This window comes from Vigna unguiculata, chromosome 6, assembly GCF_004118075.2.
Source record: "Vigna unguiculata cultivar IT97K-499-35 chromosome 6, ASM411807v1, whole genome shotgun sequence".
Taxonomy (NCBI): domain Eukaryota; kingdom Viridiplantae; phylum Streptophyta; class Magnoliopsida; order Fabales; family Fabaceae; genus Vigna; species Vigna unguiculata.
This window is the reverse complement of record NC_040284.1, coordinates 22373550-22393682: the sequence shown is the minus strand read 5'-3', so window position 1 is coordinate 22393682 and position 20133 is coordinate 22373550. Positions and strand designations below refer to the sequence as shown.

The following is a 20133-nucleotide window of genomic DNA, read 5'->3' as shown; positions in this document are numbered from 1 at the left end:
ACAAGATTATAATTAAATTATTATTTGTATTAAAACATAATTACTAAATTCCAAGGAATGGATTTCCTTATTTGTAATGCTTATCCTTTTTTGATTTCCAACAAGAAGATGCATTCACATATTATGAATACGAATAAAGTGTAATACATGATTGTATTTTTACCTCTATCATTTCCAAATCTCGTCAATTAAAGAGAGATATGAAAGTCTTTGCATACAAATAATCCTCTCTCATTCCATTTTCATCCTTAAATACGTTGTCTAACCCCAAAAATCTCGATGGAATCATTTCAAATATTTTAAATTCTTATAATATAAATTTATTGAAATTAATTAACAAAAATTATGAATTAAAAAAAATTAAAATCGTACAAGTCATATCATTATCAGACAATCTTTTGAAATCCGCAAGAGTTTGTAACTATTCCGAAACCTCATTCCAATTAGTTCTCTGAAAAAGCATAAAAGAAAATAACACTTTTGTCATATAAATAGAAGCAGGTAACATTTAAACTCAACCGTCAGATTAATCTGACTTCTACATCTGTAAGGTCACGCAATGGACACAACACAGAGACATTGAAGTCCAACAAGTGAGAAGCGAGTCTATGGCGTGTTGTGTTCGTGAATGTCAATCCTAATTCCTGGGACCCACACTCGCTCTCTGACTCATCAACCCTATCCTACCTATCCTTCCGCCTTTCGCCGTTAATAACCGTTACTCAAAGTTGTTGATAACGACGTCGATCCACATCTACCGAGTATTTGTACGTAGTAAATCGGTCGACGTCCACTTTCTCTACTGCTATTTCTCTCACCTTCTCCGATTCTCACCTTGTCTTTCCTTCCTCTCTATATTTTAAGGTAATTTTTTTTTTTTTGATGAAAGTTGCCAGATGCACGCACAAAGATTCTTTTTCTCTTTCTTCGGATTTTTTATTAAAGTATACTTGTTTGCCAGTCCTTTTTTGGAAGTTGCTACTTTTGAGCACCGGTTTTAGTGACCAATATGTTTTGAATGTTTCAGATGAGAAGGGAGATGAGGGTTGTTGATTTGTCACGGTGGTGACTTTATTGGGCAGTGTCGATTTTTTGTGATGCTGGTGTTTTTCTCATAAATTTTGGATTTTTTTAATTATCTGGGTTCTGAAAAAATGTGGGGTAGGTGGCGGTGGTGTGCTGGTGGGGGTTTTCTGAGGCAAAGGGTATCTGCAATTGGTAGTGTTAGTAATGGATATAGGGAAAAGCTTCATCCTTTTGATCCTCCTTTGTTGGGTTTGAGGGGTGGTGTAAGAAGAAGTGGTGGTGGTGGTGGTGGTGGTGTTGGGATGACACCTTTATCTTTTCTGTTGAATCAAATAAAGAGGGGTGTGTCAACTTCAACTGGGGGTGGTGGTGTCAGCAATGGTAATGAAAGAGAAGATTTTATATCATTCTCTGAAGCCAAGAAGCTTATGAGATTGGTGAATGTGGAGTCCCTCAAGATGAAGCTTGGTATGGAAGGGAAGGAAGTTATTTGCTACTCTGAGCTTCTTGAGGCCTGTGAGAGCATGGGGATTGCCAGAAGTCCTGAGGAGGCTGCAGCTTTTGCTAGGGTTCTTGATGAGGCTGGGGTTGTTCTCCTCTTCCGGGACAAAGTGTATTTGCATCCTGATAAGGTGAGATGTTATGATTGATTTGAATTGCTTGTGTTTATGCTGTGGGATAAGAGCATAATTTGTGCTTGTGGGACATATGAAAAGCATGTCCGGATCTAAGTATATAACAGAATATCTACTCACCGTAGGAGCAATAGATGTCAATTTTTACCTTCTTTTTCCTGCTTTTTAGTGTGTGAGGGTCCTCCCTGACCTACACATTTCTTTTCACGGGAAAATATTATATGTAATTTGTAAAGAATTTTTTTTGAATGGATTGTGACTTGTGTAGCATCCACCCTTCTGTCCTGTGTGGGTTTTTGTTAGTGAATCTTCAGTTTATCCTGCATGTCTGGCACTCTTCGTATTCAATTCAACCTAAAGTAGTTTCATGATTCAACCTTTGGCTTAACTCCATGGTGATGATGGTGATTTTTTTTCATCTATCAATTAATGATTCAAATATAAATTCTCTTAGTTTTATGTTTTATGGTGTCTGCTCTCTCTCTCATTGTAGCTTTATGTAGTGGAGCTGATGAAGTCTAATCCAGTTACAGTTTATTTTCTGAAATAGAGAGAACAAACTGAGTTTAGAAACTTTAAGAACATTGGCTTTCAAGAACTCTACAGCTCCAAATTGTTTCATTGTATCCTCTCAATGACAAAGATTAAGATCGAACCTCTCTTTTCATTATGCTTGTCCTATCCAGATAATGATATCTAGAGTCTGGAATCTTGTTTTCATGTCCTGCTGTATAGAGGTCTAATAATTATAATGGATTCTTCAAGTGCAAAATCTTAATATTTTAGTTTAATATTCTATGTGCTAGTTATGCAAAAAGGTTCCAACTTAGAACAACTTTACTGGTTTAAGGCTGATGCATTCACTAATGAAACATAACAAGGAGTAGTGTCCATGAGAACTTCAAATATGGTTACGTATTATAGCTAATTAGTTGTGTTTCAAGCTATTTGTCATAGATTATCATGCCTAAACCTGTTTCAATGAAGGATTACTCTTTTCATTTGAAAACCAGTAGAAAATAATTTTTGTGACTCCTTCAGTTCTTTATTATGTTTTTTTATTATGTTTTTTGTCCGATACAAGATGTTTGTGGAATCCTAGTTTATCTGATCTACCAACTCAATACTGTCATGATGTGGAAAGTTTTCTCAATTTACTGATTATGTTTGTGTTGTATGGCAATATTGTGTGTTTAAGGTGGTGGATCTGGTTCGCAGAGCCGTTCCACTGGCACTGACTGCTGAGAACGATCCTATAAGGGAGGAGTTTAAGATCCTGCAAGAAAAGAAAGAGGAAATTGATGTGTTGGCACATAAGCATGTGCGGCGCATCCTGTGGTCTGGACTAGGATTTGGCCTAGTGACAGTGAGCCTCTTCTTCAGACTAACATTCTGGGAATTTTCATGGGATGTAATGGAGCCAATTGCATTTTTTACAACAACCACAGGGTTGGTCATAGGCTATGCATACTTTTTGTTCACTTCAAGAAACCCTACTTACCAAGACTTGATGAAGAGGCTTTTTCTTTCAAGGCAGAAGAAGCTTTTCAAGAGCCATAATTTTGACATTCAGAGATTCAAGGAACTCCAGTGCAAGTGCAAAACACCTTTACATGCTAGTACCAATTTAAAAAATCGCATAGGGGTGGAACTGGATCTTGAAGATGCTTTACATAGTAGAGATTAACATTTTCAGGAGGATTTGCCATTCTTTATACTATAGTTAACTTTGTTCCCTTTGTTTTAGTGTTGGAGGGGAGAGATTAAACTAACTATAGTTTTGCCTTCTTATTTGCCTCATTTTCGTACCAATGCATGAAGATTATGTTCTATTCCATCTGTTGATTGGTCGTTAATTCTGAGAGTACCAGTCATGCGATTTTTGTTTCCGTGGTTCTGTTAACTGTTGGGATAAATATATCTCAAATGGTCTGAAGTAAATAAAGTTCACTAGTTAAAAAATTCGTGGTAAAAGATGTCCAATAATTTGGTATTTTTTTAAACTTGATTTTTTGTTTTCTAGACGTTAAAATAGAGAAAATCCTAAAAATATTTTAAAATTTCATACAAGTAAGAAAACACATAATCCACTTTTTTTCTTATTTTATTTTTAAAGTGTCAATGCTGCATCTTTAAATTTATTAATTTGAGAGATCAAATCACATTGAGAACTAAAAGATGCATCTTTAAATTTATTAAATCGAGAGATCAAATCACATTAAGAACTAAAAGATCTAAAAGATGTCAAAATTTATTGTTTGAGTTATATATTTAAATAAAGACTTACAAAATGAAGTGAAGGTCATTTTATAAACCTTTACGAAGTCACATAAACTAATGATACATCAATTTCTATTATGTTTGTTATTCATTCAATGAAATAATTATTAGAGATGTCAAAATGTATTTCAACCCGTGAGCCAACCCGGTTCACCACGGGTTCAAGCCGGGTTGGGTTGAGAAAAATTCAACTTTTTCGAAAGTGGGTTGAACTCAACCCGGCTCACTTAACCCACCCGTTAAACGGGTTCGAGTCGGGTTGAAGGTGGGTTGGCCCACTTAACTCACCAATTTTTTTTTTACAATTTTTTTTAAATTTTTTTAAATTTTCTTTAAATTTTTTTTTAAATTTTTTTAATAATTATTTACTACTCCTATTATATTTGTTCACAATTTCATATTTTTAAATGCTAGAATGTTGCTTAATTATATTTGAATAATTTGAATGTTTAATTAATTTGATTGTCAAGTTATATATATGTTGATACTTTAATTTTTAACTATAATCTTTATAGTAAATTACTCAAGTAACCGTCTTACAAATAATTTTTTTCTAAATTAGCATGAAAAAAATGTATAATTTTTTTATTTATATTTTGTTGAATAATATGACAGAAAATTTGTAATATTAGTCATGCTTTCTTAGACTAATGGATACTTTCTTGGAAATAATTCTTCATATATATTGGTGGTGAGCATGATCAAAACATTGGTGGTTACTCAAAAATTTATTTAAATATTTGAATACTAAAAAAAAATTAGATGAGTTGGTGAGCCAACCCACTTAACCCACCAACCCGTGGTAGGTTGAGCCGGATTACAACATTTCCGACTTACCAGAAAGTGAGCCAGGTTGGATTCACTCATTTTCAACCCGGCTCGTGGTGAACCAACCCGTGTGAGCTGGGTTGACTCACTTTGACATGTCTAGGAATTATGAAACTAAGACTTAATAAGAATAACTACAAAATTGTTAGATATGGGATCAAATACGAAATCTACGAGCAATAACACGAAAAAAAGCAATAAAACAAAAAAAGAGAGGAAAAAAGGTATTTACCCTAAAACACATGGAATTGTTACGAAATGACTAGTATGTTCATTACTCAAAGCAGCTAATATTGTATAGTGAAAATGCAAAAGACTACAAAGAAATAGCTTTTCACAAGCGTGATCTATAAAACATGATGCATAAACTGTTACAAAACCCTATACACGTTCCCTTTCCTATATATTAAAAAGTCACACTCTAGGCAATTTAGCAGTTCAACCACAGAATCTTCACTGGATCCGTTGAAGTGTTCCAAAATATTGTTCAACGTAGCCTGAAACCAATGAACAACACATTTTCCGACAATTATAATTACAAAGCAAAGCGCGGGCGCACGCGCGCGCATATATATATATATATAAAGTCGTCAGAAACATAAACAAGTCTCCACTTACCCCTTCATCAAGGTTGTTCATCCACTCTACAACAGAACTCACTGTAGCCTCCAATCTAGTTGAGTTTACTTCCTTCGTTTCACTGACCTTTTGTCGTTTTCTTGTGAATTCCCCTTCACTAGCATTTAAAAGCTTATGTTCCTCAGAACTGTTGACAGGTAAAGAAGGTACCTCATCCATTTCTAAGTCACGTTGTTCAGCGAAACTTTTTACCGAAATGTCATCTTCACATTGCCTGTCAGGACATGTTTCTAAAGTACAGTCTGACAAATTTGAGGCATTGTGTGTAAGTTCATCTTTCCCGGTCTGGTTACTTCCAGACTGATTTGTTTCCAAGGATATACCACAGTTTCGCATTGACAAATAAGTCTTGATGTGCTGATAACTTATCTGCACCATAAAAATTATTCAATCTCAAATTCAATGAAGCCATAAGCAGTTCTTACCTACAAGTTCGAATAATTTTCAGGAAATAAAAACAAGTAAACCTAAAATCATGAAGTTGTCGCCATAGAAGATAAAGCAGTAGAATGAAATATATTGGACCATATTATTTGTATAAATAACAAGATGTACTCAAATCACGAAGGTAGGAAATCTGAACTCACATCTTCTGGCAATTCATTTTTTATAGGCTTCAGCTTGTCTGTAGATCCAACTTTTGAAATGGCACCCTGAATTTCTGACATGATCTCTTGTGTCAGTCCTATCATCTTGCTGAATCTAACCCAATCAAATGGTAATCCTTCTTGGGCAGCTTCCAGCAGATATTCAGCAACAGTTTGTTCTTTTATAGGAGCCGATCTAACTTCTAAGTTCTGATATTACGAAGAGAGGATTCAGTAGAGAAAGTAGTTACACAGTGAAACATGTGGGCATTGATTTAGCAACAACAGACTAATATGACATACACCAATGTAATGAAGTTATACAATCAAATTGTGAAGCAAAGATCTTTATTAATAACAGCAGATTTGAATGACATACAGCAATATCATGAACAGAAAGACCATCTTCATGCCACATTTTCCATGCTTCAAACTTTGCTGATGTCAACTTCTTGGATTTGTTGGTTAGTGGAGACACTTTCTTTACTTCATTAGTTTGCAAACTAGCCATTGGGACCCTTTCTTCCCCGTCCAATGATAGGTTTAGTCCTTGTGACAGTTTCCGAATAACTTGAAGAAAATGATCTCCATATTTCGTCACTAGGTGCTGAACAATGTTGTTTGAAATTAGTATTTCAAATGACAGAAAGACAGAAGGTATAAAATAAAAATGACTTCAGTTATCTAAGACATGTTTACAGGCCAAACAAATTTCACAAGGCAGCATGGTCTGATATGTGATTGCTCATTCAGAGGATTAACTAGTTCACACTGCATGCATCAATAATTTCTCCCCCTATTTGGAAATCTAGTAAGTCATTTCATATTATTTCAATAAACCTTCGCAACTGGGAGATTTCTCCATAAAGTAATTGCTGCCAAGAATGTTATATTAACTAAGCTGAATTGAAATGAATAAAAAATTTGTTTACTAAAGCCATTTTGATGAGTTTTGACAACTTCCTGTTTTTTCTTCATGAACCATTTGGTCTGGTCCCGTTTCCAGACATGTTGAAAACATTGAAGGCATACCTGATTTACACCATTAATGTTTGCTAGTCTTGCTTTTGTAGATGGTCTTGTCAATGCAATTTTCCTGATCGTTTGATCGCCACATATAGCATATCTACAAAGACAGTATAACAGTTTTGTGATGAAACCATGGATAAAAGAAACTAAGAATTAATATCCTTCACAAACTGTTAAAAGTTAAAAACTATACGGAGCTGTTCCAACACTTCTTGCAAGCTCTAATCTTTCTTCCAAAAGCATTTGGTGGAGCTTTCTCTCAGCCTGAGTGGAGAAGTACAGCACATAGATTTAGAGTTAATATAATGTCACTTATAAACAAAAACTGTAAGCAATTTTTACCTTTTTATGAATAAATGGCTTATTTATACATATAATTATCAACCACTTATTCAAAAAGCTTCACTGATGATCAGAAAAAAGGAAAAAGAAAAAAGATGTTGGATAAAGATAAAACCACTTAATTGCCAACCTCTGAAAAACCATCTAATTCTGAAGTGGATAAAGCTTTGAATTCGTCTTGTGTGTTTCCATTATCTTCTTCTCCAAGCATGTCCGCAGTCAATGTCAAAACTAAAGGAGGTTGATAATCTGGTCTTGAAGAGGCCAAAAACTGCTCTCCTTTTGAACTGACACTGGTTCATGAAGAACAAATGTTAGGTCTAATTATAGCTTCAGTTGTGAAACACACTAAAACTCAAAGGTTCCATAATAGATGTCTTTTTACATTTTTAGGTCCCAATGATAAAAAATTATGACAGAAGTATGATGCCCAATTAGAGAAGTCCGGCTCTATTAACAGTCTGGGTGATGAGGTGGATAAGGGAAACATATAATTAGTAGTAGTTAACGGGAAGGATAAACCGGGAGTTGGAAGGGGATAGAACAGTTTTTGTAATGTTATCGAGTGCAAGAGGGCAGAACTCCAGAAATCCCAGTGATACTTATCTATAAACTTTTCCTCCTTGAGGAATCATTATTTTCCACGAAGGTATCCGACCAAGAATTATTCTTTCATCCTACATTTGGGTAACAGACTTGTGGCATAAAAGGACTTCAAATAACTACTGCAATCTACCAAATAAATTGAAGAATCTACCTTATAGTTCTGTATACGTCACTAACAGTCTCCTTCAGATAACCTGTAGAACAATAGGAGTTTATTAAAAATCGCATCTAGCAATTTCTTCCAATAGAATTTACTGTGTAATATAAAAGATTGTCATTTTTAGATGTAGATTGTGAATAGTATAATATGTAAAATATACTTAAGGAAGAAATAGACTTACCAGTATCAAATAAATAGCATGAGATGTATGAACAATAATTATGTTTGAAAACAGAAAAAAAATGCCAATTATTTTTCAAATGTAATTTTTTCTTTTCATGGACGTATAGTGATATTGCTACTACATCAAAAAGCTCCAGTTCAACAAAAATGGAAGTAGGAAAAAAGAAAAATAAAGGGGTCACTTGCCATTCTTCAATGTAACATATTCACTTAGATAATCAAAGAGAAAAAGGCAGACTTTCATCCATGGTCATACCCAAGACTTAGAAAATGAATACAAGGGACAGCAAAGAAGGCAACAGAAACCGGAAAATTGTGATTTCATTTTCAAAAACAATGAAATTCTTTATAAACCAAGTAATTTACAATGTTAAAACTGCCTTCTAATGATTGAAATTACCCAAAATGACGGCACTCAACTTAAACAGAGCGACAGAAAATGCTTTGCTCTACATAATTCAAACTACCCTGAACTGAGAATGTCAATCCACAGAACTGTTTGAACATAACTCATGATTGTGTAACTAGGTAAATTATTTCCACTCAATACCTTGAGAAATCAATTGATGCCCAAGTGATTTCCACCAATTTGCTGGATAATTTTTCCCCAGCCCATGAAGTGGAAGCTTATCAAACTGAACCTCAAGAATTTTCTTGGCCTACAAGTTACAAGCTAATACAACTATCAACAATTTGAACGACTAAATAAATTTAAAGGCAACAGTACAGGCTAAGGATGAATGAAAACAAAAAGATACTAATGCTTTTACAGTATACCAAGTAGAGGGTATTCTTAAAGCAGTGTGCAGCAGTATCTACAGACAGCAAAAAGAAGGTACCAAATTGCTAGATTCAAAATCATTTTGTGGGTACTCGAGGATTTGAATATGCTTGTCTACCATGTAACATCAGACTCTATATGCACTAAGGCTTCAATGTTTATCGTTATTGTTAGAAGTGGGTTTTAAGCCTAACTCAACCCCACAAAATTGGCTTGTAAAGTGAGGTTTGCACCTTACTTATATACTATGAAATTGCTTTATCTCTAGTCGATGTGGGACTTCTAACACACCCCCTCACACCGAGGTATATACATCTCGTGCGTGGGACTAGAAATTAATGGGTGGTCTGTTAGCGGCCCGATAGCGGGTGGAACAGAATATCCAAGAAATCTCCCTAGGATAGGTTTTTTTTTTTTTAAACAATGGCTCTAATACTATGTTAGAAGTAAACTTTAAGCCTAACTCAACCTCACAAAACCAAATTTTAAGATCAGGTTTGCACCTCACTTATATACTATGAAATTGCATTATCTCTAGTCGATGTGGGACTTCCAATAGTTATGAATGAGAGGAAACAAGATTTATAGGTTTGTTAAAAGCCACCTCATCATCATGAACTAAAGGAGCTTTTTGTGCAGTTGAATAACTGGAATGTTCCTTTTGAACAATTTTAGGATAATATAAATGAAGTAATGTGAGTTGTTAGTTTGAAATATCCAAATTTAGTGTAATAAATTTCCATCAGCGGATGGAAGATAAATTGGTGCTTTCTCTTTCTTTTCTTCTTTGTGCAACTGTAAAGTTCATGGTTTTTAATCATTGTGACAGAATCATTACTTGAGTACTCTTTTCAATTTTGTATTCTGTAGAACAAAACTTACCATCCTTAGACTTATGATCACACAAAATTTCCAAATTGTCTCCTGTCAAGTTCTCAATTAAGGCTTCATAATTGGTCGCCCCACTTTTGCATTTTTTTTCCTTCTATTTTTATCAAGAATGCAGCATATGATTGGTACAGGTTGTAGTGCTAACCTAAAGCATAGCAATCCAATAGCATTCTTTCAATTTTATTAAAGAAAAAGGCTTCAAAATTACATTTACAGCTTCATTATTAAAATTTACACGCAACTTCGATCTCTTTGTAGAAGTTCAATTATTTCCCTGAAACACCTAATTGATAGTAGTAGATAGACAGTAAGATACACTTATGCTTGAAAAGGGCTAAAGAAAATAAGGGACAGCTATCAACAAAGGCTGAAAAAGGTAAACAACCTATAGATATTACGATAAAACTATAAGACTCAATTTATTGTAAATAATAAGTGATACTATTAACGAAAGAAAAAAATATTGTTAATCAAAACACAAGGATAACAATGACAGAAGAAAAAAAAGGGAGTACATGTGTACATGATTAAATAAAGGAATAAGAAACTAATGCCACCAAACAAGAACTCAAAAAGTGAATGAATTCTCTAAAACTGAAATGAAAACAGTTCCTAGCTTTAATTTTGAACATCTTACTCGAGACCCGCGCAGGACATCAATAGGCATATTAAGACCCCATCTACCGTTGCATGAATGAATGCAAGCCATTAGAAGAAATGCTTCCCTTGACATGTCTCGCTCCTTCTTTGAGACTTTGCAATTATCACAGTTCCCTACAAAGCACGTATAAAAGAAATAGAAATTGGAGTAAACTAAATAAGAAAAGGTTAGTTTCAGCCAAGATAAAGATAGTTATTGGTTTTGTCAACTTGTCCAGTTAGCTGATTTATTTTGTAAGTCCCTTAGAGAGCCTAAATTTAACCTTATTTAGCAAGCTTGGGAGCATATGACACACATGATCCACCATGACGGGGGTATTAGGATTAAACACACTATTCTCGACTCCCCTAATTGTATAAAGTCAATGAAGTAACAATGACAAGCTCTTAAGTTTGTGCTCTAACTCTACAAGGACAACAATGAAGCATCTAAGTAAAAGACAAACCGCATCTATCAGCTGAAACTTTTTCCCCAAAGTATTCAAGCAAAAACTTTCTTCTGCATGTTGTCAGCACACAATAGCGTTCAGCAGCAAGCAATGACTCCATAATAGCTTTTCTTTGTTTTTCCTGGTACATTGGAGACTTAAATATTAGGTAGGAGAATGGGGATAACTTATATGGAGACAATATGCAAGAAGTAAGCAGCTTCAATGCTCATTCAACTACAAATAATTCCTTAGCCAAACTTTTTCAGATAAATATTAAAACACATACTGATTTTACATCTCCACAGTAAAAGTCGCCCTTTGCAAAGTCACTTCTTGTGTAGTAAAGCCAACAAACAGAAGCTATACCATCTCTACCACATCGTCCACTTTCCTGGTAGTAGGATTCTAGACTTTTAGGGCAACCATAGTGAATCACTTGTCTAATGTTAGGTTTATCTATGCCCATGCCAAAGGCAATGGTGGCCACCATGACTTGCAGTTCATCTCTAACAAATAATCTGTGAATAAATTAGAACACAGTTTAGTTAGGTTCAAAACATTGAAGCATCTTCAAAAATTAGAGAACAGGAGGGAGGTAAGGAGTATGCTCCACCTTTCATAGTGATCAGAGACGAAATTTTATTTCATGTTCTAAAATAAGAAAGAACATTCACCTATGAGACTCCTCTCGAGCTTTTCCATTCATTTGGCCATGGTACATTCCTGCCGCAATGCCTGCTTCTGTAAATGACTTGAATACCTATTTAAAACAATAAATATCAGGATATAAACTTTAAAAAGGCTGCAGACGAACAGAATTTAGACAACAAAAGTGCAAACAAGAGTTCAGTAGGTAAAACAGAAAGATAGACTATCAGTTTTTGACAAACCATCATGATAAGTAACCAGACATAGTGAAAGGTCATGAACAAACTATACTCGAAGGATATTCCATGCAAAAAAAAAATATCTATATATATATATATATATATATATATATATGTATTATGTTTGTATATATTTTTATTTATTTCCCATATCTAAGAAGGCATACTTGGTGTTAGCATGAGTTTTGCAATTCTTTCCTATTACATAATTTGTTGAAAGTTCTCAAATTTGTCTTGAATCATGAATGAATATCCCATATAGTACAATACAGCACCACCTTAATTATTGTGTGTAATAACTAAAAAATCTTAATGAGTCATCAAGCAATCAGTCCCTTCGACATAGTTTACTAAGCGTTCTGAGTCGTGTAAAATCTTCCATTATCCTTCATCAAAGAACAAGATAGAAAACTAGTTTGGGATTCATTTCTAGCACATCACCTGCTCTACATCTTTGATTGTTGTGCAATAAATTATAGTTGAACCACCAGTAGCAACTTCTTTTGAAATTTCCCGCACAAGCTCATCAATAAAAGATTGTCCACGGTTCAATTGTTTGACACCATAGAAAAGATTTGTGCGATCAAATGAACCAATCGTAACATAAGGGTTATCCATCTTCAGGGAACTGATGATGTCAAATCGAACCCTGCAAATAAAGCACACAAATTAACATGACTGTATGTTTTTCTTTAATCTAAATAAAGCTACAGTATGCTATCAATTAATTGAACCATGAAGTACGACAATGCAACAGAAAGAAGTGTAACATAAATTAATTAATTAATTTACGAAGTAGAAATATCAATTAATTTTAATCCAATCCTAAAGCAATGCTCATTATAGCGTTCAATGCAGGTAAGAAAATTCTTTCCTCATGATGAGAAGATGTTCTAAAATGGAAAAGAAAAAAGAGAAAGAAACCACCAGAAGTACACAGTATGAAAAACACCGTCAGAATAGTTGTACCAGTAAAGATTTAAATCAAAGAAGAAATATCTTATACGACCTTCAGCAGCCCTCCCCTATACATCTGATGTCAACAGAAACAAGTTTGGATTCTGTAGAGGTGGTTTAATCACTCCAGAACCCGGTAATTTATTTTTGCCACAAACAGCACTATTTTAAAAATTTAAGAAACCTAATAGTCTTCTTGCAGAACTAGATCAGACATAGAACAATATGTGATGTTTACTAACAAAAGTCCTCTATCTCTGGAAATCTATAAATTGGATAACAGAATACTAGATCAGAGAGGAAGATTCGAATCAATGCTGTAGAACAGAAGCACTACTTCCAAGCCCAATAAATTCAAGTCCTGGCTCTCCTTCCCTCCCATATTGCCCCTAATCAACTTCATTAATAGATTTCAGTACCTCGAGATTAGTTTCAATTCCCCTGATTATCAGTTTAAGATTATTTTGACGACATAATAAAATACTAAAAAAGTGATAGTAATTCAAGGTTGTGAAAGGGATAGTTGAAGGGATAAAGAAAATGTGTAGATAGTAGAGTGTGAAAGTAGTAGTTGGAGAAGTGTATTTGTAGTTGAGAGTAGTTGTATTGGATGTTGTGTTAGTTGTTCTTCATGTTACAAAATGGTAGGATACATGGGTATTTATAGTCCCATAGATTATTCTAGAATCTCCTAGCTAGAACTAATGCAAATACTTCTAGATTTTTCTACATAGTTGAATGTTCTTGATTTTTCTTTCTATCCTAGGCTTTTCTCCAATACTCTAGAAGTTTCTTTACATTTCAACAACTCTATCTTATATTTTTCTAGATTCTTCTAGAATTTGCATTATACTCTAATACTCCTCCTTGATGCAAATTCGGTAACTCCAAGCATAGCGCGTAGTAGTTCAAATCTTGGTCTTGGTAAGGCCTTTGTGAAGATATCTGCAATTTGATCTTCTGTCGTGCAGTACTTTTTGCGACCAATTTGCCCTTGTGCTTTTGTATAGTTCCATCAGGATTGAACTTTGTTTTATATACCCATTTCACTCCAATGATGTCTTTTCCTTGAGGACAGTTTATGAGCTCCCAAGTGTTATTCTTCTCAATCATTTTAACCTCTTCTTCCATAGCCTTGACCCATATTTCTTGCTTTGATACTTCCTCATAGCAGTTAGGCTCAATCATGGCCATATTGCAGATTTCGTATATGTCTACCAAAGATCTTACTCGTCTTGGAGTGGACTCTAGTGAAGAATCTTCTAATGGAGGTGGAGAAGGCGTACCTGAAGCTTCTGCCTCTTCTTGAATTTCTTCTTGATATTGTTGCACTGGAACTAAAGTGGTGCTTTTAACAACTTTTTCTTCTTCCCAATTCCAAGAAGCATTTTCATCAATTTCAACATCTCGACTAATGACGAGCTTTTTTGTTTGTAGGTTGTAAACTCGATAGCCTTTTGATTGTGTGCTATATCCCAAGAATATTCCTCGTATAGTCTTGTCTTCAAGCTTGTGCCTCCTTTGATCAGGAACATGTATGTAGCAGATAGATCCAAATACTCGTAGGTGTTTGGCTGATGGCTTTCTTCCACTCCAAGCTTCAATAGGAGTCTTGTCTTTGATTGCCTTAGTTGGACATCTGTTTAAAATGTAAACTGCAGTGTAGACTGCTTCAGCCCAAAAAGTGTTAGGCATACCTTTCTCTTTTAGCATTGATCTTGCCATCTCCATGACTGTGCGATTTTTTCTTTCTGATACACCGTTTTGTTGTGGAGTATATGCGACTGTGAGTTGTCTCTCTATGCCTTCATCTTCGCAGAATTTGTCAAACTCGCAAGATGTATACTCCTTTCCACGATCACTTCTAAGTACTTTTATTTGTTTTCCACTTTGCTTCTCAACAAGGGCCTTGAATTTCTTGAATATTCCAAAGACTTCTGACTTTGCCTTTAAGAAATAAACCCATGTCATTCTAGAGAAGTCATCAATGAAGAGGATGAAGTACCTGTTGTTGTGATGTGAAGGCGTCCTCATTGGTCCACAAACATCAGTATGGATCAACTCTAGTAAGTCTTTAGCTCTCCATGCTTTGTCGGTCGAGAATGGTAATCGATGTTGTTTACCAAGGAGACATCCTTCGCATGATTCATTATTCTCTTTTAAGCATGGAAGATCTCTCATCATGTTTTTCTTATATAGAAGCTTTAAGGCATATGTGTTGAAGTGACCAAATCTCCTATGCCAAAGCCACGAGTCATCAACTTCTGCCTTCATGGCAATATTAGTTCCAGGTTTGAAGCTTATGGGAAAGCTTCTATTTCTCTTCTCCATTTTTACTTGGCCAATTTCTGTCTTTCTACTGTCATAAATTTTGCATGTATCTTTCTCAAAGTGGAGAGAATATCCATTCTCCATCATTTGACCAATACTTAAAAGATTTTCTTTAAGATTGGGAACCAATAAAACATCCTTGATGAATTCCGTACCTTTCTTTGTCTCCACCATGACAGTTCCTTTGCCTTGAGACTCCACTGTGGTACCGTTTCCTAGTCGAACTTTGACATTGACAGATTTATCATTGTCTTTGAAGATGCTTTGATCTTTGGCCATGTGATTGCTGCATCCACTATCCAAGTACCAACTTTCTCCTCCGTTAGGAGATTCTTGATTGGCATAAAATAAGCGTTGCTCCTGATTATGTTCTTCAGCAAAGTTTGCTTGATGCTTATTTTTATTACGACAATACTTCTCTACATGGCCAAATTTCTTGCAGTATTGACATTGAGGTTTTCCATGATGCCAACAATCTTTTTCCATGTGACTTGTCTTTTTACATATGCCACATGGGGGATATTTTCCTTGACGAGTCATAGGGAAGCTTCTAGAATTTTCTTTATTTCTAGAAATTTCTCCTCTACTTTTATTTCCTTCATATTCTTTATTCTGAGACCGTAATTTTAGTTTTGATTGAAAGGCATTTTCGACTGAGTCTTCTTCATGCCTTTTCAATCTTTGTTCATAAGCTTCAAGAGAGCCCATTAGTTGTGTTACTGACAATATGGCCAAATCTTTTGTTTGTTCAATCGCAGTTGCGATTGCATCATATTTTTGGGGAATAGAAATTAAAATTTTCTCAACGATTTTTTTGTCAAGAATAGTTTCCCCATAGGCTCTCATCTGACTAACTATTTCCTTTATTCTAGAATAGTAGTCTTTAATGGTCTCAGATTCTTTCATTCTTATTAATTCAAACTCTCGTCTTAGAGAATGAAGTTTAACATTGCGTACCTCATCACTTCCTTGAAACTCTTCTTGTATTGTGTTCCAAGCTTGCTTTGCGTTTGTGGCACCTATTATTCTCGGAAAGATTGTGTCATCAACTGCTTGTTGAAGAGCAAATAAAGCCCTTGAATCCTTCTGTTTGTTTTCCTTCAACTCCTTCTTCTGAGCTGCAGTAAGAGCGGAAGTGTCTTCTGGAATAGTGAATCCCTCTTCTATAATGTCCCATAAATCTTGGGAGCGAAAGAATGTCTTCATTTTGACACTCCAAAAATCATAATTTTCTCCTGTGAAAATAGGTACTGGAATTGATGATGTTTGATTGGTAGTGGCCATAGGTTGAGAAAATATTTTGGAAGTAGAATAGAATGAAGTTCTAATTTTTTTGAAGTAGTTGAAAAGTTTATCTACGCCCAGTAGATGACCGAACGTAGCTCTGGTACCACTGATAGTAATTCAAGGTTGTGAAAGGGATAGTTGAAGGGATAAAGAAAATGTGTAGATAGTAGAGTGTGAAAGTAGTAGTTGGAGAAGTGTATTTGTAGTTGAGAGTAGTTGTATTGGATGTTGTGTTAGTTGTTCTTCATGTTACAAAATGGTAGGATACATGGGTATTTATAGTCCCATAGATTATTCTAGAATCTCCTAGCTAGAACTAATGCAAATACTTCTAGATTTTTCTACATAGTTGAATGTTCTTGATTTTTCTTTCTATCCTAGGCTTTTCTCCAATACTCTAGAAGTTTCTTTACATTTCAACAACTCTATCTTATATTTTTCTAGATTCTTCTAGAATTTGCATTATACTCTAATAAAAAGAATTAGTTTCTGGTTAGTCTTTATAGGTCAAACTACCTTCATTTTATAATTCTATCATTCACCAACATTTACCCTTCTTGCTGTTATTTGTGGAAAGGGAAAGGGAACATGAGAGAGAAATAGACAAATAGACAGGCAGACAAAAGGCTGAAATGGACTGAAATTTTAATCCATCACAAGCAAAGCATGGAGATAAAGTTCATGTAAAAGTAAAAAACCATGATCCGACTTGCAACTAAAAACAAATTTGTCGATGAACAATTGGTGAGCATAATAAATACAAGATAAAGAAGGCACAAAATGTGTATCAGAGACATTATAAAGTACAGCCACGATATGCTTCACCAAAAGCCAAAGAAAAAGATGCTTACTTTTCAGTGGCAGTCGCAGTTAGACCAACAAAAGGAACATCAACCAAGACCTTACGTAACTTGTCTAAATGCTTGTATTCCACCCTAAAATCATGTCCCCATTCCGATATGCAATGGGCTTCATCAACAGCAAAAAGACTAATTCCAGCATTTAGTAAGTTGGACCAAAAACTACAAAAATAAGTTCAAGTGAACAGAATTAATTAGACAAGACATGGTATGGACTAAATTGACGATCTAATTTCAGAAATTAAAAAGTTAATTAACTGATAAAGTAAACTAGTCATGTAACTTCTAGAATAGCTCCACGACACTTCCATTGTTAAAAGCTATAATTTTCAGTGAAATTCACTCAAAATAAAGGCCACAATCTGCCAGCTGAATGTTAGACATGTGTTTAATCCATTACCTGGTAGGAACTGTGCATGCCTTTTCAGGAGTCATGAACAGAATGTCAAATTGACCACGTTCAGCTTTAGAGTGCACAGTGAAATCCTTCTGAGCACTTCCAAGATATTCAGCTCTAATACCTCGTTGTTTTAAAGCCATCACCTGTTTTCCATCTCTTCTTATTAGATAATCACTATTGACTGGTACAGAATGGCATTGAGAGCATAAAAAAGTAAAACAAGAAGACTCATTCAGAAGAACCAATCAATTAACCTGGTCTTGCATCAACGATATCAAAGGGCTCACAACTATCCCAGTCTTTTCAACAACCAAGGGAGGTATCTGATAGCTGTTAAGAAATAAAATAAAAGTTCACCTCTGAACTCTCCAATTTAGGCAATTAGGGCCAAGAAGAGGTAAAAAACACAGAATGAGAGAGAAAAAAAAAAGGGAATGATGATGCTTTACCACAAGGACTTCCCACTACCAGTAGCCATGACTACCAAACAATCCCTTCTCTCAATAATTTTCTCAATAACTTCTCTCTGGTAAGGCCGAAAATTTGAAAAACCAAAATATTTCTGAAAACAACAGTAGAAAACACATCAGCGTCCAACAATCATAAAACCCTCAAAACCTCTAACACGTCATTCACAATGCTGATGGGGCAACTCAACACCATTGCCATAGCACATTCAATTATTTATCATACAGACAAAGCACCAACAAAAAATAAAACTTGTCTCAGTCTCACCAACGAAACTAAAAACTGGAAAGTGTGTATTGAAGTTATCTCATAAAGGATTAACGGCATTGTACAACCAATCATTTTCATCATTTATGATATGGTAATACGAGGTTGGTAGATAAGGCGTTGATTAGGGTTACCTTGAGAACAGAGGGAACGGTCTCCATGGTGGGGAGAGGAGGAAGAGAAACCACCGTAAGGTCTCAAAGTCGGAAGCCACTAAAGTTCTGACATTGATATCGGAATAAACTGATATTACACTCCCGCCAATTCAACCAGACACACATGGTTTTGGGCCTGATCATCAAATGGGCTGGGCTTGATTTCATGTCATACAGGTGAGGATTTTGTTTCTTGCACTTCAATGATTACTAACTGCAACCCACACACCGCCATGTTTATACAATAGTTGTAGGTTGTAGCATGATGAATTGAGATGGTTGAAGAAGAACAGACGTAGGTGGTGTTGACTTGATGCAATTCATAATTTGTTTGTGTAATGTTTGCAAATTTATGATGAGGATTTGTAGGTATGAGAGGAATGAGAATTGTGATTTTGAGATTAGTAATAAAATAAAAAATGAAAAAACTAATAATAATAATAATGTAGCTTTAAGAAAATCAATTTAAACCTTAGTACAATAACAATATATTACTCTAAAGTATAAAATTATAATAACCGATAAAAAATTTATGAATCTTATAATATTAGAAGTAAAGGTTAAATATGTTTTTATCCCTCAAATTTTAGTTAATTTTAGAATTAGTTTCTCTTCAAAATTTTATATTAATTTAGTTTTTTATTTTTAAAAATACGTGGATTTAGGTTTTTTTTACTAATTTGTGTTAAATTTATTTTATATTTTAAACGTATTTTATTATAATATTTGAGTTAATATTAAAGCTAAAATGTGTCAAACAATATAAACAATTCAAATATTATCATAAAATGAGTTTGAAACAGATCAACTTAATAAAATTTGGTTAAAAAGACTAAATTCACGTATTTTAAAAAACGAAGAATTAAATTGGTCAAAATTTTTGAAGAGAGACTAATTCCAAATTTCATTAAAATTTGAAGGACCAAATATATTTAACTAATTTTTGTTAAATTTATTTGATATTTTAAACATATTTTATTATAATATTTGAGTTAACATTAAAGCTAAAATTTGTCAAACAGTGTAAATAATTCAAATACTATCATAAAATGCGTTTGAAACAGATAAACTTAATAAAATTTGGTTAAAAAAATTAAATTCACGTATTTTAAAAAATGAAGAATTAAATTAGTCAAAATTTTTGAAAAGATACTAATTTCAAATTTTATTAAAATTTGAGAAACCAAATATATTTAACCCGGAAACTAATAATGTAATATATGTTTAAACTGTTGCTCAACGAAATAATTTTTTTAACGGATAAGGTAAATATAAAAATATCGATTTCAATAAAAATGCATAAACTTTTACATAATGTTTAAAATTTGAAAGGTTAGAAATTGAATTCAAATAAAGATTAAAACAGTCCTAAAATTTTAATTATCTGGACAAGAAAAGTTAATGAATTATCTTTTGTAAAGGTAAAACAATATTTATATGAAA

General features: G+C 34.1%; 2 protein-coding genes across 3 annotated transcripts; one reads left to right on the top strand and one right to left on the bottom strand.

Moving 5' to 3' along the window:
- The first annotated feature begins 586 nt into the window (after positions 1-586).
- Positions 587-3517, top strand: LOC114188248 (calcium uniporter protein 6, mitochondrial-like). Its single transcript, XM_028076819.1, has 3 exons — positions 587-864; positions 1028-1658; positions 2860-3517. Exons 2-3 carry the CDS (start codon positions 1155-1157, stop codon positions 3346-3348), a joined length of 993 nt encoding a protein of 330 aa, XP_027932620.1. The 5' UTR covers positions 587-864; positions 1028-1154; the 3' UTR covers positions 3349-3517.
- Positions 3518-4996: 1479 nt separating this feature from the next.
- LOC114186626 (probable ATP-dependent DNA helicase RecQ) lies at positions 4997-18931 on the bottom strand. 2 transcript variants are annotated; one of them, XM_028074589.1, is made up of 19 exons: positions 18670-18931; positions 18250-18362; positions 18055-18130; positions 17801-17943; positions 17392-17562; positions 12407-12614; positions 11753-11838; positions 11374-11596; positions 11094-11217; positions 10625-10761; positions 8866-8974; positions 8124-8166; positions 7497-7659; positions 7218-7288; positions 7028-7121; positions 6375-6602; positions 5996-6205; positions 5388-5777; positions 4997-5266 (listed from the first exon to the last, which is right to left on the bottom strand). In XM_028074589.1, the coding sequence occupies exons 1-19, from the start codon at positions 18694-18696 to the stop codon at positions 5141-5143; spliced, it is 2742 nt and encodes a 913-aa protein (XP_027930390.1). In that variant the 5' UTR covers positions 18697-18931; the 3' UTR covers positions 4997-5140. The 2 variants fall into 2 exon arrangements, with proteins under 2 accessions (XP_027930390.1, XP_027930389.1); XM_028074588.1 differs by having other exon boundaries at positions 11365-11596; positions 18670-18930.
- Positions 18932-20133: the final 1202 nt, after the last annotated feature.